This window comes from Aplysia californica, unplaced genomic scaffold (assembly GCF_000002075.1).
Source record: "Aplysia californica isolate F4 #8 unplaced genomic scaffold, AplCal3.0 scaffold00138, whole genome shotgun sequence".
NCBI classification, from domain to species: Eukaryota; Metazoa; Mollusca; class Gastropoda; order Aplysiida; family Aplysiidae; genus Aplysia; species Aplysia californica.
Genome location: NW_004797408.1, coordinates 31,507 through 57,663, shown reverse-complemented (window position 1 = coordinate 57,663; position 26,157 = coordinate 31,507). Strand labels below are relative to the sequence as shown.

The following is a 26,157-nucleotide window of genomic DNA, read 5'->3' as shown; positions in this document are numbered from 1 at the left end:
TTTTTTTTTCTTAAAACAACACTTACCAAAAAAACCCACAAAAAACTCTGAATCAAAGGGACTGGTCAAATGGTAGATCCAGTAGGGACCAAAACTGATGGACATGTTATAATGCACTACCCAAGCTTTTAAGAGCTTAGTATTAGTGCGTCAATCAACAGGTAATTTAAGAGAAGCAATGATTAAAAACACACTCCTCCTACTGCCTCTACTTAAAACTGTCCAAAAACTCAGTCACTTTCAGCGCAGCTTCCTCTTCCTCCTGCTGTTTCAGCTGCTGTTGCTGTTGTTCCTCTGTATACAGCATTGGACCTCCACTTATCTGATTCTTGTCCCTGCTGAGAGCAACAGTGTCTTCGTACTGATCAGAAACAGCTTGTCGTGCAGCTGTGAAACTTCCAAAAGTATACGGGACAGCAGACACCGACTGGTCAGTTGCGGTCATTTCATCATTAGACTCATTCTCATTCTGGACAAATCTTGTGTCGACAAAGAATGATTTCGGTACTTTAGATTTCTTCACTTCTGAAGTTGTCGGAGGTTGCTCTTGCGCATGGGGTCTTTTTAGTGATTCAGCAAAGTAGCTTGAAGGATCAGAGTTCTGTGGAACTGTCTCTTCTGTAGATGCAGTGTGTTGCTGTGATGCAATAGGAGCATTACAAGGGTATGAAGGATAATTTGAAAAGTGTGGAGTCTGACTTGGGTATTGAGGGGCATACCCACCGCCAGCTGTTTGTTGTGAAATACCAGTAACATTACTTGCAGAGGCAGATGTGATGTCTGGATATGCATATGTCGGATAAGCCGCTTGGTTTGGATAAAGAGGGGCATGTCCAGAGCTGGAGTCTTGTGTGGTAGCATGAGCACTGAAGGAGTTTGATGGGAATCCTTGGTAAGTAGATACTGCATTGACTTCTGCATTTGGGTTCTGAGAGTGTGAGTACGTTTGGTACAAAAGGGAAGGTGTCTCGGCTGCTCCATGTACGTAAGGGAAAGCAGAGTTTGCATCAGAGGAGGGATACACTCCAGGCAAGTGTTGAGGAAGTCCACTCGGAAACTGAGACTGAGAATAGCTCGAAGTCTGATCGAGTGGTGGGCTGGAGGGACCTGGTTGGGGAGAGGGATGAACACTCGAGGTCTGAGAGTTGCTACTTTGTGAAAGTTCTAATGCCCGTGTGAGGTGATTGGAAGATGTGTTCAGGTCGACCTGCCGTGGTTTTGTGACTGAAGAACTACCGCCATCCCCTTTGGTGATGGCCGCACTACAAGTTTTCTTTTGAGACGGCGGTAGTGGGATAGAGTCCAAATTATCAGTGACGGGTATTTCTTTCACCGGAGGTTGAACACTACCAATAGTTGCATTCGCAGAAGAAAGTAGTCCCCCTCTTGACTTGCTGGGAGGTGCGGTATCTCGACCATAGGAAGCTGGAGGGGCAAAATTTGAATTCACACCAGTCATTGATTTCTGCAGGCGTCTTGCTCTCATCTGATCAATGGGATTTGACTGGCTGCGTCCCTGTGCCGATTTCTGGCGACCAGAATCTGCAAAATATGCTGAAGGGGGAGCAAACTCAGCCTCTCGTTCATCTCTGCGCCCTTCCACATAATTTTTGTGACCCCAATTTGACGGATCTGAAAAATAGAAAAGGGTAAAATAACAACAGTAAGATAGAATGACCAAATCAAAGCCAGGATAATGGAACAAAGATTACTGCTTTTCCTTTTTCTTTCTCTATTTTGACAAGAAGATCACATTAAACAATAACAATACACAGTGGGCAAAGTCACTGACAATAATAAAATATTCCGTACACTTTGGTTTTGCTTAAATACATGAGACAGGGTGAAGAAATCAGGTGCTCGTCAAAACAATGAAAATGAAGAAACTAGCATTTTTCCACAGCTTTGGGAATTTTTTCAAATTTTTGTATTTTGGTTCAACATCTTCTACGTTCACTAAAGAACACATTTATGTATGGATTTTATGGAAAAACATTGATTAAACGAAAAAAAAAAAAGCAAATTTTCAGTTTCCATGGACTCTCAAGCAAAGGAAATAACTAAACTTTGGAGGCCATTTTCTAGCAAATTTTACCTCTAAAACCAGGAGACCTACACCCACCTCCTTCAATTGCTAATGTCTCAACTTGTATCCAAGATAAGATAAATGGATATTTTTTTCATCGAAAGCAAGACAAATGAACAAGCTTTTAGGTGATACCAATAACTCCACATGCCCAAAAATTGACAAGCGCCTGATTCCAACGTGTCGGGACACAAACAGTCATACATGCACCAGAGCTCAGAACAATCCAACAAGTTAAGGTTCTAAATGAGTAGGGGAACACACACACACATATATGTGTGAAAGATTGTTGTTTTTTTTTCTTTTAACAATCTGGTACAATGTATAGTCAGTTTGGTAGGAATCAAATTTGAATTTTGCTAAGGTGGAGAAAGTGGAGACGAAAGCAGACCATAGAACATGGTTAGAGAGCAGGAAAAGAGGTGATAGGAGAAAATTTTAGAGAACAAAATGTTCCATCACTGTCAGGATTCGAACTCGGGACCTATTGAATGAGAGGCAAACACTGTAATCTCTAAACCACGAGAGCGCCCTTCCAATAGTTTAAAATAAGAGTAATGTGTAGGGTGTGAAGTACGAGTCTTATTACATTGCTCTACAAAAGCTATCTCAATAAATGTAATACAGGGGAATCCTGTTATAATGAGAGGGAGGGGACCGGTGCAAAATGTCCGTTATAGAAGGACTCTCGCTATAAGAGATCCAGTAATAAATTCAAGGGAAACTGTAAAGTAGTCCAAAGCTATGAGTTTGGTGTTCTGTTTATTTCTTTTTGCTACCTCCCCTGAAGATGATTTTGTTTCAACATGACCTCTAGGTCTTACCTGATCAAACTTCGAATCAGGTTTCTTTCTCTAGGGCTAGCGGTACTGACTGACAGCTCGGGGTTGGCGATCAGAAAGACAGGGCTCTGGGCTAACTCGCCCGCTGTGTTTTCCCCCACCCCACTACACCCTGTGGTGCATTCTGTCCCCTTGAACATGTCACACATTCGCTCCATCCATCACATTTCTGTGACCTCTCCATCCCCGCATCGGAGAAGTGAGAGGCATGGCAGGCCTTGATAATCTAAACTAGGCTTGTGCTGGCTTATCACGCAATGCATTCTGCTTGTCTGCGTATGCCACACCCTCCTCACTCAGTCGCTCTGGCCTTCATTGTTGACACACATGGGCCCTCCCATTCTTTGTTTCGCTAGACCACCAACAAGTTTCTCAACTGGCGAGGTTTTACATTATGTATAATTGGCCTATGCACTGTGCACAGCAGCAGCAATAATCCGCTATAACCGACTCGCATGTTTGTCTGATTGCGCTATAGCAGTATTTTATTTACAAAGGTAAAGAAGAGAAAAAAACGGGGTTTTAGAATTGTGTCTTTATAACAGACTTCTCGTTGTTTCCGGACTCGTTATAAGTGGACTCCACTGTCGTGGACCCCAGTGCTGTAGTGGTCAGAGAACAAAGGCAAAGCAATGTCGAGAGAGAGACATAAACCACCAATATTGGGGATGCGTCCTTGACAAGACTACAACAAGATAGATCTCACAGCTCAAAACAAAATGCTGCACAACCACTAGTGTTCACTTAGAACTGTCAATATACCATATGCTGTTATGGCCAATTTACACATCATAGTAAGCTAGTTTTCCCAAAGGATGAACAATAGAGATCTGTTACTAAAGACCCACCATTTTGCTTTCCTTTGTCCCAGTCTCGCACGTGCATCTTTCTTTTTTCTGCTGCTTCTGCTTCATTAACTGCCATCTTTTCTGTATTTTTGGCTTCGTTAGACTCCCCTTCACTCACAGGATGAGAACCTGGTTGCTCTGATGGCCCATCAACAGTCTCCTCATTTTTGGTTTCTGAAATCCAACAATCAACAGACAATATTATCAAAACTGTGGTGTTCTTAAAGACAAAAAAAGAAAGGTGTTGTCTTCTATTTTCTATCGCACTGACCCCTAAGTAGATCTTTTGGCATATCTGCCTAGACGGCCGAGAAGACAAAAAAAGTGCAGTAGATTGTGACAAAAAAAAAACAGGACACAACAAAATTTAAAGTCTTCTTTCAGTGAATTCTCTGCTCTTTACAACAGAATCTTCATAGTCTGCACTACCTGTATTAGAAAAAAAAATAAAAATTCTCTTGACATGGACCAAACATTCAAATTTAAACCTAAGGAGATAAGCTCATGTATGTCAGGGCTGCCTACCTCAAAGTTTCCATTTCAGGTAAATTCAGGGTCACTTTCAGGTATTTTGGCCCAAAATCAGGTAGTACATAGACAAAGAAGGTAAAAAAAGGATGATAGTTGCCCCAGTACACATAGTAACCATCAAACGGGGCTTGCTTTTCGTGATATGTGGACAATTATATTTTGAAAACTTGATGAAATGAGGCGAAATTTGGGGATTTTTTGTTATCGTTCAAGACACCCATTATTCAGTAATGAATGTGGTATTGAGTGCAGGGTGACTGCCAAAGTGACTTCAAAACTCAAAGTCCATACCAATAGAAACTATATTAAAAAACATATTTTCCGACATTAGCATAGGACACTGACAAGTCCTACGTGACTTAGGTATGACAGACAATTTTAACTAGCTTTGGTCTAAAAATACAAAATGAATCCTGATCTGAGCCTGTGTCGAGGCCAGAACATCAACTGCCAAAACCATGATTGAGTTTCAGCAATCACGGATTTTAAAAAGCATGCAAGACAAAACTTATTTAAAGAAAACTGTTATAGTTCGGCTCACGGCAGAGCAAAAAGTGACATTAGAAGAGAACATGAACTGAGACCTGGAGCTGGAAGGACTGTGAGAGAGTGGGGGGAAGTGATGGACAAAGTATTGCTTTTTATTTTTCAAAATGCTAAATCACAGAACCACTGTTAATTAGTAACAAGCCATCATGATGCAGGGCATCCAACATAGGGGCGCTATGCCACACAGCGCACTCTAATCATAAATATTAGTTTCCAGATCTTATCCTATAGTAAGCTCAAACTCAAATACATTTTTTTTAAATGTTTTTCTTTTTTTCCTCAAGCATACCCCCTCCTCCCGCAAGGTTAAGTGGGGGGGGTCGCAGGGGAAGCTCTGAAAGAAATTGAAATTTAGAGCTTTCCGAGGGTTGAAAATGGCATAAGCATTTCTTCATTGCCACTATTCAATTTGTCATTGCGTCATTGACAAATCTGGCAAATCCGGGAACATCAACCTTGAAGATACAATCACCAAGCCAGTACTCTAATGTTCCCTCATTTATGCACTCGATTGTCAAATGTCAAAACCTAAGAGTACCGCTTTCACTTAGGCCTATCTTTTTTATTTTAGCATCAGTTTTTTCGCACCGCAGCCTTCTCCAGCTGCTATAGACTCGTTTGCGTCAAGCAACTCCCCCCCCCCCCATCAACCCAATTCTTAAGCCCTGCAACGCTCCTATTTTGAATCAACTTTGATGACACCAACAACCGCCAGTCCCTTACTCATGCCGTACTCACATGATGCGAACGCACGCAGGTTCACTGACCGGTCACGATGACAGGCCCGACAGTCTAGAAATCGGAGGACGCTTGTTTTCTTTTTCTTTTCATTAGACAGCATAGTGAGAATATTGATTTTATTTGTATGGCGACACTGTGTTTCTAATGCACAAACTGCATGTCATAACTGTAGACCTAACGTTAACAAACTATCATCCAAAGAATTTTAAAATAGCACATCATCTGATAATTCTGGACTTTGATTTTCCCCATAGAGTCTCAGCACACCTAAACTTGCGCCTGCCGCCATAGCCGCTTATTGACGTGAAACATACTCTCGGGCCAAAATATGACCTCAGTGGCCTTTTCGGATTTGGTTTCAAGGACATTGTGCATTTTCCCAGTGGAATTTACAGATTTCCTCAAAGTCCAGCGGCATTCCCGGGTCCCGGGGATTTTTTCATCCTTGTATCGGTTCTGTCTAATTTTCTAGACCAACACAGATATGAGAAAATTTCGCTCTGATATTGATTTTTTTTCTACATTCACAATTCAATTTTCTAGATAAATGCACAGATTTTCCAGCTGCAGCAAAAACCCAAAGATAGACAAAAAGAATGAATGAATGAAAGGAAGGAGGAAGATTATCTATTGTGAGTAGCCAGATTTTAACCGATTTGCATGTTAAAAACTATTGCCGACCATACAACAGAGAGACAATGGTCGAGAGTACGAAATGCACAATCTGGCAGTTACTAATACAACTTATTGCAGAGAGTTACCGTAAATATCTGAGAAGTTACGGGGGCAAGTCCGGATCATTTGCTTCGGAATGCCGATAAGCTAATACTAATACTGTCTCTGTCTCTCTCTCTCTCTCTTTTAGGTATAGAGTTGATATGATGGTGCAGCACGTATGGAACTTTCGCAATGTACGGATTTCCGCAAAAACTGGGAAGATTGGAAACACTGTTGAACGGGTTTCTTTTCTTCTACTTGCGGCACCCATCGCAAACCCGGTAATTTTGACCCCTTTATCGGTATGGCGATAGAACGGGCCCAAAATCAGCAACTACCAGTAAAATCGGTAGATTTAGGCAGCCTTGGGTATGTACAAAATTGTGTCACATCTCTGTTCTCTGCTTTTCTCAGAATATACAATACACCATCCAACATTAAACACAGATTTTGGACATGAATAAGGAAATTCATGATTGAGTAACTACTGTTCACCTTCTCCTGAAGTCCCTGGCTTAAGTTTGCGCCTCTGTCTCACTTTGGCCAGCCTCGCCTCCATCATGGCCTTCCGCTTGTCCTTGACTTTCTCTTGACGGGAGCGCTCTCCCATTGTCTGGTAAGAAAATATTTGATCATAAATAATGCAGACACCACTGCAGTACAAACCTCACAGACATTTTATCACAAGTGCTGAAGAAATGACACGCCTACACACATTGGAAAAGCAACAGTAGTCTCCGCCTAATCACATGCCCTATAAAGGCATCCTCTATCAAAACACACACTTTCGTCGTATGGTAGGTATTTTTCATCTATAATTCAGATGTACAAATGTAAGCTCACTTCTGAAACCATGTACAGGATCCAGAAAATACACTGGCAGGTAGAGCTTGAAAAGTGGAAATTTTCACAACTCAGAGAACTTGCATCATAATAACAAAGGCAAGTCAAGACAACTGGATATTTGGCAAGACTGCTCCTCGCATAGCACAAGGAAAGTAATGGACATTGTTTTCATACCCTACTGTCCACAAACACATACCTACAAGAGTGATATGTTTGGGTGACTGACATGTCTTTTGATAGGTGGTCACTCAAAATATGCCTTTGAGGGATGGGCTCTAAAACTGGTCACAGGAAATGTTTAGATCTATGAATGATGTGCAACACACATGAATGCTGTAGAGCACTATAAAGGCCTAGAATTTACAATTAAGTCAAGTGATCAGTTGCGCTCGAAGAACTTATAAAGTACTTGTTCAACATATCAATAGATAAAAGTCTGTCAAAATGTCTGATGTCATCCAAGCATTTGCTGAGTTGCAATTTTTTAAAAATACAATTAGTCAGGAGTGGTCGCTTAGGACTGAACACCAACAATTTCATCTTATCTTTCCCATCATGTCTGTGCACATAAGTTTAGAGAGTCGCTATCGCTACTTTTTTCCCCCATTACTAACTTCAATACCGTTATAAACGTAACTGTGATTGAGGAATCCTTTACAAAACAGTCTTGTTTCTCTGGTGTTGTATACGCCGCACATATTACCACGTGGGTACTCCTTGAGGAGAGGCTGGGTCAGCAGCTTTGGGTCCATATAACATTACCCCCTCCCCACGAGTTAACAATGATCACTATAATTTCAAGGAAATGAGATCGTTGCATCCCCCAATCCTTCTTTCACCTTTGCACAGGGTCACACAAACAAAAGTTCACAACAATGAGGGGTCCTCCTGAGCACCTTGCATTTAGGTAGAGACTACAGTACACAATCCCTAGATAAATTTTTCCTTGCCACATTTTTTATCGCATGATTTAAAATAATAATAATAAAAAAGACAAATTCCCCAAATTTTCACCCTGAACAGAACGAAAACACAATTCATTTTTAGAAAAGTAGATGGTATAAACACGGCCTAGCGGGCACCTGCGGCCTTCCGTGTGTGTGGTATCGGTGAAATCGGGGTAATTCAGATCAGTGTTTCTTTCCTCTTTCACTATAAAACACCAAATACTGTACACCTTGTAAAAGTTCCGCTTTTCCTCGTTACAATGGTGCAAGTTGTTTATGTGTCCGATCATTAAGAGCTGGAGAATCCCTGAGGAAAGCAAAGCCCCTCACCGTCAGAATGATTGATCGGCCGTTTCAAAAATTGACACGCGAGCATTCAAATGCTTCGCGGAAAGATTGATGATTAAATACTCAGAACTGTAGAGCTTTGAAAGGGCTTTCCCGTGGTATATTTTTGGCCTTTGGTATCTGAATAGAAAGCCTTTAAAAATACCGTCAAAGTTTTCAAAGACCATTTTTTACTCTAAATAGGTAAAATACCTGCTCAAAAAAAGGTACCAATAGAAAGAACAGCCATTTTCTATTAAAATAAATAATCGGCTTGGAATTATTTTGCATCAATCCTTCCGTGAAGCTCAGAAAGCAAGTGACCCCCCACAGGGGGAGCACTCTGTACACTACAAAATAGAGCCGACATGCTCGCCGCGGGCGCTGGTGCGGCGCTGGCCGGGTCAGCGCTCAGTGTTTTTGTCGAAATAACGACAAATCATCGTGTTTGAGGCGATTAAATACTGATTTGCAATTATTTCAGTCTTGAAAAAAAATTAGGCTCCATATCTATGTTATAGTGATTGTGCTCTATCTGTTATGTTAATGTGGAGATGGTCGGTGCACTTGGTACTCTTTTATTATCTGTCAAACATGGGGTTGCAGCCAGTTAGCGACTTAAGCAAATTTGATATTTAAAACACCAACCACTTTCTTAAAAATTAAGGTTAAAGAATGGTATCAAAATTTTCAAGAGACACAGGCCTTTCTTATTGAACAGATAAATTTGGCAAACAGTTACTCTGAAAATTTAGTTTCTGGTATCTAATTAAAGTAGACCAAAAAAAATGGCATTGCAACTGCAACATAGACTGTCCGTGCTGTTCTGATACTTGCCCATTACTCTGCTTTCTTCTTTCACAAACATTTCTTAGAAGTACATTTTTATTTTCTAAAAGTAATCAGTTCAAGGTAAGAGTGTATGACATTCACACCAGTGACAAGCCATCCACAATGGTACTATTGGTCACACATTTGCCCTGCAGGCATATGTAGCGGGTTCAAACCCAAGGACCATCCAAATTATCCTTCTTGAAATGTTTCTCCACTCAGTCCAGGGCCTAGACAACTTGTTTTTTCAAATATCCAGAAAAAGCAGGGAGTATTCCTCCACATCACATAATTGCACACATGACAACCAATTCAAAATGCAATCGTACCAGCTCTAACAACCACCTGTATAAGTCAATCTCCTATACAAATGACCGCGCGCTCATATGACCTTAGCAGTTGCGAGCGCCGTAAAACCTTATACTATACATACATACAAATGACCACTTCCCCCTTGCCATTTTTGTTCTTATTTACATTATAATGACAAAGAGGTAAGACAGCCAACTCTCCTAGACGGAGACTTTACTTCTCGACAATGGGCAGCTGTCTTAGACAATTTCCACAGCACTTCACTTTCCAAGTGACCAGTCAAACCACTCTCTTATTAACAAGAACAAACCTCTTCTCTCATTTTCTTCAGATTCTCCAGCTGTTCCTCTCGAATCTCATGGTCCTTAGAGAACTGGTAAAATCCAACACCGTGGTTTCTGATTTCTGTGGATACGGAAAATAAATACAGGGAAACAGTCAAACACGAGTAACTCGAATTCGTCGGGGATTGGAAATAGTGTTCGAGATTTTCGTAATCCATCATGTCCTTAAAAGCTCCAAAAATAAAGAAATAGAGAGAAAATCAAGGGAGGTAAAATAGAACTTTAAAACAAATAATTTATTAATGTGGTTCGATCCCTTGATGAACGTGTTGGCGGTGTGAAAGCAAGAAGATGAATGAAAGTGAAAAGCACAAAATCTCACCTGTGCACAGCCGAATCCTACATCATTCCTTTCCTCTCATTTTATTTGCTTACAGAAAGTTACTCCTCTTGCCATCCGCACCATGCGTGTCCCACACCATGATAGCACATGTGGTGAGTCAGTCAAGCAGTGCGGTCAGCATCACACCCCAACCCCCCCTTCCTCCAGCCTCTCGTGGTGAAACAAGGACCACGTTTTGGCTGTAACATTAACAAAGAAACGTCTTCCCTTCCTGCCACTACCAATGATATATTGTTATTGGATTTCTACATCCTCGAAGAGTAACTCTCAAAGTATCTTCCACCAGCTCTACAAGCATGCCAGATTTTTTAGTACATTGTGCTTATCTTGAAAGCCCAGAAACTTATCCGCACACCCTGGGAACAGGAATGTAAAAAAAAAAAGAATTTTAAAAAAAATTAAAAATAAATCATTCACTAACCATGATAGCAAAAACTGAAAATCAAACCAGGTATTTTGGCATGATAGGCTACTTTATCTTAATAATAATAACAATAGATAGCATTTGCATAGTGCAAGTCCCCGCTCAACAACAAGCTCTATGCGCTTCAAAATCTATACTATTACCCTATCAGACCTGAGAGCATTCTGAAACAACCTCAACTTCCTGGGAGCATACAGTGCAAGCAGCCATTTATAGGCGCTAAAACACTAGCATACTGACAAGATCTTTCGGTCTATGGCCGGGTACCCATTTCCACCTTGGTGAAGTGAGGAAAATTCGTGTAAAGTGCCTTTCCCAAGGACACAACATTGGGCCCGCAGCTCAAACCCCGACCCCGCAACCTCACGATTACGAGTCTGGTAGCCTAACCACAAGGCCACGGACGCCACAATAAAAAACTCTCTGAAAGATCAGCAATTCTCCACTTGAGAAAAACCCACTCACCATCAAAGCGGACATTAGAGTAGTGAGTCTGCCCATGTTCTTGTCCCATCAAGGTCTCCGTTTCTTCCTCCCACTTGAGTCGCATTTTCTCTTTGTGCATGTCCTCTGACATGAGGGTGGCACCCTCTGCTATTGCTGACGAGTCAGGGGCACTGGTCAGTGTTGACTTTCCTGCCTGGCCTCTGATATCGAAAAGCAATATAATTTCCTCATTAGAGTAAAACAAAGCTGTAGGAAACTTACACTGATGGAACAGTTGTCTGAAAACGTATCTACAGTCAACATTTGTTACAACTGCAAAAAGGTAAGGGCAGTTGCATTTTTCTGGGGAGTGATGCCTTTTCATATTTTTCAAGTACATTTCAAACATGCACATATTTCATATATATGAAGAAAAATACACGTAAAGAGTTGCTGAAGTAAGGCATTTAAAATGACAAAAAATCAGCCTCACAAATTCTGAGGTTCACTTGGTAAGAAGAGTAAAAGAATAAGAAACAAGACTGTTTTCTTTTCAAGGCGAGCTTCATGCACTGTGCAACGCTAGGTGACACATATTCATCTAGGAAACCAAAGCCGATAAAAGCCCCCAAAAGAACAAATTGAAGGAACATTTATCTCTCTTCATTCAAAAACAAGAAAATCATGTTGTTCAAAAGGAAAATTACTCATTCTATTCTCTATAGTAATTTTTTCCTAAATTAAAGTCGACAAGCTTGGATGTAAGCCAAAGATATTTAAAAATCAGGACCTACAAATCAATTTCCAATCTAAATTAGAGAAGGCAATCAAGATTAAAATCTCCTTGCAAAAAGTCAAGGACAAGAGGAAAAGAAAGTTGTTATTGATCATGTCAGCCAAAAGACATACTTTACTGAATCAAAAACTACTTAATAAAATTGATCTCATACAATATTCTTACAACAAAAGCCCGGAGGCACAGAAAAAAGGTAATACTTACACTTTGCACACTATGAAACAAAAAAAATTCTTAAAGCAGTATGATATGGTTCTGCAATGAACACTAGAATTGAAGACCACTTGGACCTGACGCAAAAACTTCATTCTAAATGTGCAGTATTCTACAAATAAAAAAGTCAAAGATAAACTTGGCACATTGTACAGTAGGATAACATTTAAGACAAACCTGGCCAATTCTTCATCGCGACGTTTCAACGCATCCAGGTCTTTTCTCATACATCGTCTGGAGCGTCCTAGGGAATCTGTGAAGTCAACCCTGCAAGAAAACATGACTTTCTTAAGAGTTTTACAGCACTTGCAACACAAATAGGTCATATCGGTGCCAAAGATAAGAAGTGTAACAATAGAGTAACATACAATGAAAAGATCAAGGAAACCAATAGAAGTATTAGAAGATAGATCATTAGATTGTTTGATATGAATCATGGAGCAAACCACACCAGTGCACCCCCCAACCACCCCAAAAAAGCTAAGTTGATTACGATTTGTCATATCAGGTATGTAGGGGAAGGATGGAGAAAGCGGGATGCATGTTGGTGTTAGTCAAAATTTTCCAATTGGTGACTTGAGTATCTTAGCACGACTTCTACCTGGCACCACATCATAACATCGTCTCTCCATTGGGTGGCAAGACTTGTAACGGGAACATAATTAAATGAATAGTAGGCACTGGGCACTTGATCAAAAACAGATTATGGAAAACGCATACAGCCTGCTGTAGAGCATCATGTGTGCTTATTATTAATAAATGTGATTATTGTTTTCATTAGGCTACCTATACCCTGTGCATTTCAAATTATGCCTAGTCAACCTCCCTGAGACTACAGTACTAGAAAAAGAACGATTAAGATGAGGAGCAAATAATACCAGTGGAAAAGAAAGGAGAAATCACTGATAAACTGGTAGTAGGTAATCTGTGCAATAAAAATGATCCCATTCGTTCATCTGTAGTACTGTCCCTGTGGTTTTATGCACCCCGCATAATTTAGCAAAATTTGATCATTTTTTAAATAATAATTTATTATTTTCCTTTATCATTCTTTGTTAAAATTAACAGAATCGCATAATTTCACATTTTTGGGCTCAGTTTGCATAATTTCATAATTTTTCTTGCATAAAACGAAGGGGAGAGGTAGTAACAGGCACTCATCCGATGATTTATTGGGAAAGCTCTATGATCCTTGTCTATAACAGGAACATCACACTGGTCCCGGTGGTCCTGTTATAGCCAGGGCCCACTACAATGACAATAGCTCGCATTTACTACAATAGGTAGCATATGGTCGCTTTTAAGTTTAAGGACAAGCGGGCTAACCCAGATTTTGGGGGTTTCCAGAAATCTTGACCTACACCAAAAGCGGGCTTTGCCCTACCTAAAGGAGAAGTTTGGTTTCATTGGTGTGTATATTTGATTGGTTACAGAGAAAACTCTCCTTGTTTTTTAATGAAATTTAGCAAGGGGCAAAAACTTTAACTTCGATTTTCTCAAAACAGCCTTTTTCGGGATAGCCCACTTGTCCTTAAAAGCGACCATATATATAATGGATTAACCTTGTGTGTAATCATTATCATCACAGATTAAGGACAAATACACCAGTATTAATATAGTTCGAAAAGGAAGAACAGTCTTTACATTAGAAAGTGATGGAAATCTAATTGAACACTATTTTATGGAAACCAAATTGAACACTATGTTACAAAAATAATGTTGCAGAAATGCAGTAAATATTGGGTTGACAAAATAATGGCCACGTTTAGTTAGGAGCAGACAAGGACAACAAGAACACTGAATATATTTGGTGAAGGTGCAGATGAAATTGAGGTGCAAGGAAAACATTAAAAATGATCAACACCCCCCTCTCCTGCCCACCCCCACCCAGGAAAAAATACAACAGCTCAGTCTGAGAAATGTTAGTGTCTTACCATTCCTCATCTGGAGTTGATGGGGGCGGTACAGCCTCATCCAGAGCTCTCCTCTCAGCCTCTTCTTCCTTCTCTTCCTCCCGCTGTCTCCTTCTCTCCCGGTCATCAACCAAAGCATCAATGGCTTTCTTTTGAAAGTCTACCAGGTAGTAGTCACTGCCATCTTCCTCTAGAAACAAAAAGGAAGCCTGTTCTTGTTTTGTTGAAGCCACTCAACTACAAACGGAATAAGTCATTTCAAGAAACGAGCACCTGCTTTCTTCAAAAAGGACAACAAATTGAGAATGAAAATTTAAAAAGGGAAGCAAATTTCAGGCACCAATGAGATGATTTATTGGTAAAGCTCTCCATAGACATTATACTATAAACAGATTAACTCATTGACGACGCAAGTTTTTCACCAAAAATTTTCCTGGAGACGCACGATTCTAACCTATTTTTTTTTTAATCAGTGTGATAAACCTATCAACTGTACAAGTATAAAAATTGATACAAAGTAAGATCATCATGTATACTTACATAAAATGTATTTATTTTTACAAAAACTTTGAAAAAATTATGTTTTAGGTGGAAAAAAAAAATTCTATGTAAATGTAGAAAAAAACTTTTTTTAATGAGCTAAGCACATGGATCTCAGAATTGATTGTAGTGAATTAGAATGGTTTCAAACAAGTAATACTAAGTGATATTATCTATAAGAATAGTGACATTGCCAGGAGCGTTGTAGTCTCCTGAATCAATAATCCCTAGCGCTTCGTTAGTTGAGAAAGGAGCTTCCAGCAGCTCTCTGTTTCATGTCTACGTAAAAAGTAGGTCAGGTCAACGTGTTTCGGCAGATTGCTTATAGCAGACAATTCGGGTGACCAATGGTCAAAGGGATACAACCACAATAAAGTTAAATGGTTTAACTAACACTGGGAGTCATTCCCCTTGAGATTCTATTAGTTTTTAGGTACCAAAAAAAATGGTACAAGTTGCCGGGTCCGGCGCGTCCCAGGACCCGGCGCGTCTTCAGAGTTTGTTGACCTCGCCAGGCCCCAGGACCTGGCACGTCGTCAATGAGTTAAGGAAAATAATTTTTTGCCAGTGAAAAGTATAACAGAACATAAAGAAACATAGTATAAACCCAAACTTAATTTTTATTTCATACTTTACCAGCCACTAGACAAATTCAGCTAAGGAGTGATCACATTCATCATCTCTCTTGAGCACTCACCCGGAATGTCCGAACTGGTTGTAATCCGCTGGTACAACTTGGCTTTCTGTTCAAGAATTCTCCTGCATTGGAAAGAAAACAATACGAAAAAAGAAAAATATTTAAAGTATAATCCGCTTATATCGACAAGCTTTGGGATGTGGATTTGGCGTCGATAAATGAAAATATAAAGCCAAAGAAGAAGAAACGAGGGGAGGTCAGCGGTAAAGGACAACACTACTTTTTTTTAAAGCTGGTCGCTTCCCTTGATTCTTCAAACCTACAAAAGGCAGAGGTGGGTTGGGGGATTGACGTTACGCAACCAAAGACCGAGCAGCGCAAGGCGCACACTACACACCAGCGCAAACTTTGTTATAGCATCCTTGTAAGGCCTGTTTATGGCCGCTTACTGACCGAGGCACATGCTAGCGACAGACAGAGAATGGGATAGGGAAGAGGAGTGAGTGATTGGGAGTGGGGATAGGGAGGTGATGCCCAGCGCGTGAGACACTTATGTCTGTGAGGCACTGTACTTTGTTGGAGACTACACTATGTAGGCCCTACATGACCTACTAAAGCCAGGAACCCAGGAAGCATGTCGATAAAGCAAAGTGGGCCGAAAAAAAGTCGATATAATAGAAATTGTATAGTGCAAATTGAAGGACAAATTTTGTCATTGGAAAATATGTCAATATATGTCAAAATATCGATAAATCGGACGTCGATATAAGTGGATTATACTGTACTAAGGTTTAATCAAAGACCCCAAAGTAGCACTATATAAAAAAACTGATGCCCTCCTTCCTTCCACTGTAAAGTAAAAATCCCATGACTTCCTTCATCACAGTTGAAATCTAGGAATGTGGCAAAAATATCATAACGGTACAAAACTTTTGTATTGTTGATTTCTTTTTATTGCATTCCAGAAAAGTGCTCAAATGATCAACTACCTTGAATCAAACTTAGTCTCAAATCATAGTACATTATACCATGGTTAGAGAGTACCCAACAGCTAAAGAAAGATAAACACTGCAAATAATAATAACAGAATGTCCATCAATGTCTGATAATGAGCTATACATCTGAAGAAGAGAATATTTCTTTAGAGAATTAGAAGAAATAAAAGGGTTAAGATGACTGGTGACTTCTGTCATCGCATGAGACCAATTCAGACAGACAAGAATTTGCCATATTTTGAGCATTTAAAAGCTTTATTTCCACTTGTGGCTGGGCACAGCTTTCCAGCTTCTCGTTTGGTCTCAACATTTTTAATTCATGAAGCCACATTTCATGACTTTCTGCTCCCTGTGACTGCTCCTCTCTATGAGGGTCTGTCCTGAGCTATACTCTCCCATGTCTAAGCATTAATATTTAAAACCTTCAGAGATATTTTCAGGGTTTCTTAGAAGCGCTTTTTTTGGTGCACCAACTTTACACTTCCCTGAAGACAGCTCAGAAAGGAAAACTGCCTTTCAGATTCTGTCATCAGGCATTCTCACAACATGGCCAGCCCACCAGTAAAGTTTTGCCTTTTTCAGCTTAGACTTTCGACATTTGCCCTCATGAAAACTCCGGTGTCTGACATTTTGTACTGCCATTTGATGCAAAGAGTTTTCCTGAGACATTTCAAATGGAAATAATTAAGCTTCTTGACATGGCTTTGGTATACTTGAGGTCTCAGCACCTTAAAACAGGGTTGGGAGGACAACAGCTTTGTAGACTTTCAACTTTGTCTTTGTGCAAAAGCCACAGCAGTCTCAAACCCTTGCTTCAGTATTCCGAATGATGCACTAGCTATATTCATACATATATAAAGCTATTTCTGCATCAATGTGGCCATTTGAAGACAGTGCAATGCCAAGACATTTGAAGGCTATCAACATGGTTCAGTATTGGGTTATGTGTTTTGATTTCAGGACGGAGGGTCTGCATATCACTCACTAGGCACAGGCTAGAAGAGAACTTCTGTTTGAGCAATACAATAAATACAGAAACATAATCTGACATCAATATTGATCGAGAACAGCTTTCTAGAAGAAACAGCTCACCTAGACTTAAGCAAGGCATCTTCCTCCTCTGCTGACTGCTTAACTTCATCTTTTGCAGCTCTTTCACTCACACCGTTATTCTTCTTACTCCATAAACTCTTTTTCTCCCCCTGTATGGTACATCATTTTAAAAAAACAGACATAAATCAGGTCAGCAGAATCAAAATGAAAAAAAAAAAAAAAAAGTAATACCACAGTAAAAAAAAAAAAAGAGATGAGAAAGAAAGTATCAATATGAACAACACTTGGCAACCATGTGCTGACAGAGACAACCAAGCTGTTCAAAAATAAATCAAATCATGGTTTATATCTTTCAAACATGAAAACTGAAGATCTGGCGGAGAAAACCACAAGTCTTCAGGGGCAAACTGACATTTTAAAAAAGTTACCCTGCTTTTTTCAGTTCAACACGTTTGCTTAAAGTAAGTTATTTCCTAATGAAAACATGTCAAGATGTGCCAGTTGTCATATAAAGGTACCAATGAAAAAGAAAAAAGTCTTCAATTTAACTTTCATGATTTTTACAAAGTAACTGAATTCAGTCTTTATTTAGCCTTATGTCGAGAAACATCTTTCTGTAACCCAAAACCATTCGTAGAAAAATATCAATACAACAATGTTATAATCTAAATGAAGGCCCCAGCATCAAATACCGATTCAATGTGAGATTTGAAAGCATGTATTGGTACTGAATCCTCATTCTACTGACGGTACAAAATTCTGACACACAAGTGACAATGACAAATATCATATATGCAAAGTCTATTGCTCCATTGCTATAAATGAAAAACTAAATGAATGAAGAAAAAATACAATTTACGCTGGTCAACAATCCCTTCACTGTCATGGTATTGGTAACACTTGACTTGTTCCATTTTCATGATCAACTTACTTTATCTGCTGTCTTGGCACGGACATAACCAGAGCTGACAGCCTTCTGGTTGCGAAACTCTTCTTGCTTACGGTAAAGTTCAGCCTTCAACTCCACCATCTGCATGAAACAACACAGAAGTTTAGTAGCTTTGCTGGCTCATAAGAAAAATAAAAAGAGTAAAAATCACTCAGTTACAATTAGAGCTTGATCATACTATAAATGACACTAAGGATGTTTATTTGCAACTGTGACAAGACAAGGTCTCAGATGGAATCCCCAAGAGAGGAGTAAAAGAGAAAAGCCAAGACTCATCTGGGAATAAGATCTGGAGGCAAGTCTCAGGAACAGAGACATTTGGAGAGGCCTCCTTGATAACCCATACCAAATACCAGGGTGGAAGAAGTAGATGGGATGAAGAGATGTTTATTTTCAACTTTAAAAACTGTGCCTCAGAAAACAGTAGCAGTGCCAACCATCTTGTTTAGTTTAGTTTTAGTTTTAGTAGAGGTTTTACGGCACTCGCAACTGCATAAGGTCATATGAGCACCAGAAGAATAGAGGTGTTACAAGAGAGTAACAAACATAAAAAAGAAGAAGGGGAGATAAGGACAATAGATGTTTGATAGAAAAGAAGAAGCAAACCACACCAGAGCACCCGCCAACCACCCACCCATCTTCAGTCCACACTGTTTCAGCAGGTGATGAAATTGGATATAAATCAAACTAAAACTCAAAGAAGAATACACAGAGCCTCATGAAAAGTAAAGAAGTACTTGTACTTTCATAACTACATCTTTCTCTTGAGTCTATCTCTGTCTTGCATGACACCTCTACATAATTATATTTGTGAATGTCCGTCACATTGGCCGCCTAAAACTTCCGAACCACTTAACTTTCGAATTTGACAAAATTAATGGTGGTACACAATCATTTAAAGGGTGCACAGTCAGTTTTATTGAGGAGTCTGAAGTCACTGTAGTTTGATTTTCAGTTTTTCATTAGTTTTGTATAGATCTATTCCTGGGAAAGTCCGACTTCTAAAACGCCATTGTAAACAAGTCAGGTGTCCGTTCACTAGCCGTGCGCACTGTTGTTTGGAGAGTATAAATCTAGACCTTCTAATTTTTTTCATCTCTCAAGATTTATTACTCCATTCCAGTCATCGTCATCATCATTGCCTTTCTCACCCTAGGTCAGGATATAGGCCACGAACAAACACTCTCCACCTTTCCCTATCCTGGGCTAGTCGTTTGATGTCACTCCACGTCCCCCCACTCTTCTGTACATCCATTTCTGTCACTCTTCTCCAGGTTCCACGAGGCCTTCCCCTTGATCTTTTACTCTGTGGGTTCCAATCTAACACTTTTCTTGTTATGCAGCTGCTGGACTTCCTGAGAGTGTGTCCAATCCATCACCAGCGTCTTCTTCCCACCTCATCTCTGACTGGGCTTTGTCTGGTTCTTCTTAATAATTCCTCATGGGTGATCCTGTCTGTCCATTTGATCCTTATGCTTCCTCAGAAACTTGTTTAAGAAAACCTGGATCCTCTTTATGCACGTATGGGATGCGTCCATTCCAGTATTAGAGTGTAAATACTATATAGTAGTAGGCCAATGACTTTCGGTCGATGTTAATGCATCGATCATTCCTTTCATCGAAAGGGGGCCCAGCTGGTATATAAATAACTAGCTGGGTACCTCGTTCGATGAACAGACTCTTAACTTTACTTTTCCTATCCAGGATGAATGGAATCAAAAGAATCGATCGTCAAGTCACTATGGGATTAGTGCGCACTGCATGTGAACGGAAGTCTCACTTGTTTTATAAATGCGTCTTAGAAGATGGACTTTCCCAAGATTAGATCTAAACGAAACTAAAGGAAAACTGAAAATTAAACTACAGAGACATCAGACTCCTTAATATAACTGTGCACCCTTTGAATAATTCTGAAACACCATTAATTTTTTTCAAATTCGAAAGTTAAGTGGTTGGGAAGTTTCAGGTGGCAAAATGACAAAATTCCATAAATATTGATGTTACAACTTTTTTAATGAATTTTTTTTTCCAATCCAAAGTCAGCCACTTCCACAAGGACAGAATTGTATTTAACACTCCAGTTTAGCTGGTGCATTGTCAGCAGTACTATTTTCCAAGAGCGCCAGCTGAACTGGCAAACGGCACTGCATATTTTCTGTTTAAGAGTCAAAAACAAAAGTATACAGAGCCCCAGAAAGCACTGCATGGAGCACTTGTTCCTGCTCAGTTTGGTGTTTATTTTATTCAATAGGCTAAAGAAGGGTAGAGTTACCAGTACAGGGAAATTTGGTATGGAAATATTAGGCCAGCTAAACATAAAATGACAACTCAATATTCGCTGTGTACAAACAATACATAGAATAGCCTATAAGTGTAAGTTGTATACCAAGAGTAAAAACGAAAAAAAAAAGTAAGACGCATCTTAATTGGCACAGAACCAGGATCTATAATCTTGGGTTAAAGGGCAACACAAAATTAATTCAGCACGGCAAAGCACAAATATCATGACTGCAACCACAATTCATTTATTTGACATTCTTTAATTATAATAAATTATCGGTTGAAGAGATACAATAAAATTCACCTGTTGTACCATAGATATATATAAAGAAAATTATTGACTTCAACAAAATTGCATTAGTGTAGAAGGAAAGGAAAAGTTCTCATCAGTGAACTAAGAAATAAAAAACAAAAATTTATTGGGTAGCAAAAACTTACAGATGCAGACACCATGCTACTTTTCTGTTCCGCCATATTCTGAAAGACAGAAATGATTTAATTTATACTTCATATTTTAAAATCCATCACTTTCTTCTTACATCTCTCAATATTAATGTTTACAGAATTTGATTAATAAATTAAATTAAACAGACACAAAAAAGCACTCAAAGAGGCAATTTTTCCACCAACATTTATATAAAAGCAAAAGAGAGGCAAAACAGATGACAAGAGCGCCGGCTTTTCTCAGTCATAAATGTAGTAGCCAAATGAGAAGTGGTAGAAAATCGTCCACGCTGAAATTGTACAGAATCTACACAAAACTGCGTTAGCAGACAACCCAAATCCATCGTGTTAATCAAACCTGCAAAGAGGAGGACGAGACTAAGGACCACGTATTCCTGAAAGGTCCTACCAACTATCTTGCCAATTTATGTCTGCTGGGACATTTCAGCGGCCCGTGTTCAGCACTTTTTAAAGACCCTCGAGCAAGTACTGAGTTCCTGCGGGCTGCAGTTATCGCTGACCACTAGATCTACTATAATGTATGACGACACAGTGCCAGAAAGGAGAGATCGCAAAGTATACAAAGAAAAATTAAATTTTGACATATATATATATATATATATGGGTCATGACGTGGTGGGATCAGGCGCACATCAATTTTTTGGCAACTGGGAGTTATAACTTGTTGGCATCATTTTAACCTCTTCGCTACCGCGCCCGTAGATTTTACGGGCCTGAACCGTGTAGCGCTGTGCCTATGGCCCGTAGAATTTACGGGACTGGGTAGGAGGTTGTTTTGATACCAATTATGTATAAGGTAAGTTACTGCTAAAATCTTGTAATTATTATTGAGGTACCTTCCCTTTATGTTTACCACCATTTTCCCCCCCGTTTGAAAGAGTCAGATTCAGATTTTAGCTCAAAGAGAAGATTAGATCTAGAACTAGATCTTAGAGATTACCACACAAAAATGATTTATTGGCAGTAAACACAAAAGGGCTTACATATGTACAAGCGTTGTATGAGGTAGGAAAAGTCTCTTGTCACTTCCTCTTTACCTGAAAACACTCACACAACATGTAATTCCCTCGTTTTTTTGCCTCAGTTTATCATTTTTACTCAAAAGTTGTTTCATGTTGTTTGATGATGTCATTTTAGGCATCATATAATCAACTCCAACTTTTCTCCTTCTATCTCTCAATCCCCCTAAAATCATATCAATAGAAACATGGTTCAAAGTTGAATATAGTATACGTGCAGAAATTCAAGAGGAAATATTCTTAAATAAAGTTAAGGGAGGTAGAGTGAAGTCACCTATGAGCCGCCTTGGTTCATGGGGTTTCCTTCGGCATAGGGGCCTATTTACCTGCGGCATTGAAGGGGTTTTAATGCCTGTTTAATTTTCTGTTTTTACAGAAAATCTTGCATTATAATAGAAGTCGAGACATTTGAAACTGAAGGAGGTAGGGGTCCCCTGGTGTCAAAAATTAAAATTAGTAAGATAATTAGCAGCAAAAGTTTGGTGACTTCAAGAGTTTGAGTGTCCTTGAAAACGTCTGTTGTGCCTTTCATCAACATTTTCAGTAAAATTAAAATCCACAAAAAATGTAAAGGAGGAATTCCGTTACGAGTGACCACTATGACTATGAAACAGAGTAGAATAGAGGGTTTGGGTTACCGTTTGGGGTAGGGCTAGGGGTAGGAGTAAGGGTAGGGGTTGGGTCAGGGTTAGGTCTCTTCTTTACTTGCATAAAAGTGTTTGTTGGGGTGGTCGCTTGTTACAGAAGCCTTTCCAAAATTTTCATGCTTTTAAAAGGACATAAAAGTTAATGTTGTGAGCCATTTAAAAAAAATTATCTTTATAAAAAAGGACACACATCTATTCTCACCCGGGCCCTGGTGAGAAAGCTCATGACCTGATATTCTCACCCCCACCCCGGAGTGGGCATGAGGTGAGGGCTAACCCCAGACCTCTTGCAGGCTGATAAAATCACCATTAAATAAACAAAACCAGATTGAAACTTATCTACGTCTGAGCAACTCATTCTCTGAGCTGTTCTGTTTGTGTCGGTGCTATTGTCCTACTGTCAGTAAAGCCTAGCACACGTACAACGGGAAACTGCACCCAGACAAATCCTGAGCACTGTGGTGTACACTGAATAACTATGCATTACACGATGACATGCCAAGTATCTCGATTGGAGGCAAAGTGCTGAATAGGGAACCCACATTGAAGCACTTGGGCATAACGTTTGATCGCTCCCTCTCTGGCAAAGATCACATCATGAGAACAATCTCCAGGGCGAGAAAAGGCCTAACAGCCCTTAAGATGATGGCCAGAGCTAAGATGAGCCAGAAAATCCTTGTCATCCTTTACCAGACACTGGTACTCTCTGTCGTAGAGTACGGGCTCGGACTCTTGACCCTATCAAAGGTGCAAATGCAACGACTCGAGGTGTTACTACAAAATGAAGGAATGAGGGCAATCCTGGGGTGCACACAAGATACCTCAACTGAAGCAATGAGATACTTCCTAGACTTCCCATGTGCAGATGAGAGGCACAAACTGGCACAAGTCCAAGCCTTTCTGCGAGTCAGCGCAGATGAGACGAACCCTCTACATAAGAAAATGGGACGGCAGATGACATCAAGGCTAAAGAGGGGCACAGAATGGATGACTCAAGCCACGAACACCATCAACGAGTGCTGCCAGATACAAGACATTAGGAGAGGCAGGGATTGGGTTGTGGCCGAAGATGCGCTCGGAGAGTACACAACAGTGAAGGCAACATTGGGTAGAGAATGTCGCAACTGGCCACTTGGAGCTACTAACGCTGAAATTGAAACCCTGATAGAAGAGCATAGCGAACATGGAGATGCTATGATCTTCACAGATGGATCAGTCAACAGAGGAGTCAAAAATCGGGCTGGGCATTCAGTGTCAGAGTTGATGGGGTAGTAGTGAAAGAGCAAAGTGGAGCAACTGCACTGACAACATCAAGTATGTGTATATGGAGATAAAAGCCATAAGTGAAGCTCTACACTAGAAAGAACACAAGCCATCAGCGAGCAGTAATCATTACTGACTCAATGAGCACACTACAGAAGGTATAGAAAGGGATGCTGTATGTGGACTGGAAGGGTACGATCAGGGAGAGCAGCCTAGAAAGAGTGGCCTGGATCTTCTGCCCGGGTCACGAGGGGGTTTTGGCAACGAGAGAGCAGACAAAAGCTGGCTGGAGAAGCAAAAGTGGGGGGGGGGGGGGGAATTTGACACTGGACCCACCAACCGTCCTAACCACTGTAAGGGAAAATTTGAGGAAGAATAGGGCGGATAGCGGTTCCCACACTCTAGGTAGATTGAAGGAGAAGGAGATCCAAAGAGGAGAGGGGAAACACAGCCATCTGTGCCGACCAGTCCGACGGATCTCCAACCAGATTATGACGGAGACTATAAGTAGACAGACTCTGGGATGGATCCTGAAAAGGGGGGGAGAGCAGAGATGGACATGTTGCGACTACAGTGACCCCAACACAGTGAACAAGTAACAAAAGTAAAAGAAAACTTAGAATATAGAAAGAATGACGGGCATCCTGTCAACTTCTCTGTAAAACTGAGTGTGGAAACAAGCAATCCTCTCGATATTGAAGGGTTCTCAGTCCAGCCACCAGATATATCTGGCGAAGCTAGATATAGATCTAGTCTATATATATATATATACATTTTCCGGCAGGCGAACCGAAGGAGGCATGATGACGAGGGAGCGGCTGCTTTGATGTTGCCCAAGGTGGGGTTGAAAATGCAGTCCAAAAATTTCCTTAATAGGCCTATTGGACAAATTTAAAAAATACGGTAAGATTTTCGTGGTCAGGGACCCAAAATTAGTCTAAATAACGTGGGGAACACAATTTAATGCCGGATTACCAAGTTAATTTTTTGGGGTGATTTGTGTGTTTTGTCAAGGACTGACACTTCAAGGATAAAATAAAAACTGTCTAGACTCTAGATTCTAGATATCTAAATAGAACTTCTCTCATCGACAAACTTTCAGTTCAACGATGACCCAGATCTAGAAAATGATCACGATCAATCATCAACAATGACAAATTGTAAATAACAATCACAACATCCAACCTATTCAATTATTCATCGAACAAACAATGACAATTGACAATTGAATATTAAATTATCAAAATTATGTGGCAATTTCGTTATTCCTAGATTCTGATCTCTAAAGATAACGTGACATGGCACGCTTCAAATGGCCACCTCTATTCTCACCCGGAGTGAGAATAGTGCAGGCAAGTCTTGTGGCTATTTTCACCCGGTGCGCGTTCACCAAATTTTGCGTTCACCCTAAACCACAGAATTCTACACTGTGATAACAGAAAAAGTGTAATTTATTATGTGCCGTGAACAAACGTTCCATTACAACTGTAGCCTACTAAAAGCGTACAATTTTGTCTGTGGACAGTGGAGAGAGAGAGAGAGAGAGAGAGAGGAGTAGCGCGAGAATTTCCGGGCAAAACAAAATGGCGACCCGCGTAGTTCGGCTCGATTCGAAAAGTTAAATAGCCGTAGCATCTTTGTAGACAACCAAATTAATTTACTTTTGTGTTTTAACATCATTTTTAAACTTTGTTTTGGTCAATTTGATCGTCCACACCGATAGACAGTATTCAGAAAGAGACAGAGAGAGAGAGAAGAGAGGAGGAGTTGATCTTGCGAGAACTTCCGGCGGGTGAGAATAGCCACTTTCGCTTCAAATACAGCCAGGGGCAGGGCGATTGTCAAGATTTCCGCGTTTAATTCCGATGTGCGTTTTTCATAGCCTCAGGTTAGTATGTTTCGCTTTGGTCCCTAACCCTAACCCTAACCCTGGTCAGGGTTAGGGTTAGGGTTAGGGTTAGGGTCAGAGTAAGGGTTAGGGTCAGGGTTAGGGTTAGAAGGGTTAGGGACCAAAGCCAACAAAGCCGTCAAAGCGAAACATACCTGAGGCTATGAAAAACGCACATCGGAATTAAACGCGGAAATCTTGACAATCGCCTACAGCCAGTCGTAACATCAGTTGTGGTACCAAACATTCGGTGGTATCATCGAAGAAATTGAACTGTTGAGTCTGTTGTCCTTTTACTGTCAGTCGTTTTGACTGTTGAATGTTGCTTCAGAACAAGAACAACACTTTAGATCTACTTTCGATTTCAAAGCTTCCGGCTTCCGGC

General features: G+C 40.2%; 1 protein-coding gene across 3 annotated transcripts; it reads right to left on the bottom strand.

The window, feature by feature from the left end:
• Nucleotides 1–26,157, bottom strand: LOC101856420 (coiled-coil domain-containing protein 174). 3 transcript variants are annotated; one of them, XM_005096799.3, is made up of 12 exons: nucleotides 25,928–26,157; nucleotides 20,929–20,967; nucleotides 18,193–18,291; nucleotides 17,301–17,410; nucleotides 15,274–15,335; nucleotides 14,058–14,226; nucleotides 12,301–12,390; nucleotides 11,154–11,335; nucleotides 9,888–9,982; nucleotides 6,810–6,927; nucleotides 3,777–3,950; nucleotides 1–1,632 (listed from the first exon to the last, which is right to left on the bottom strand). In XM_005096799.3, the coding sequence occupies exons 2-12, from the start codon at nucleotides 20,962–20,964 to the stop codon at nucleotides 209–211; spliced, it is 2,559 nt and encodes an 852-aa protein (XP_005096856.1). In that variant the 5' UTR covers nucleotides 20,965–20,967; nucleotides 25,928–26,157; the 3' UTR covers nucleotides 1–208. The 3 variants fall into 3 exon arrangements, with proteins under 3 accessions (XP_005096856.1, XP_005096857.1, XP_035825225.1); XM_005096800.3 differs by having other exon boundaries at nucleotides 26,013–26,157; XM_035969332.1 differs by lacking the exon at nucleotides 17,301–17,410.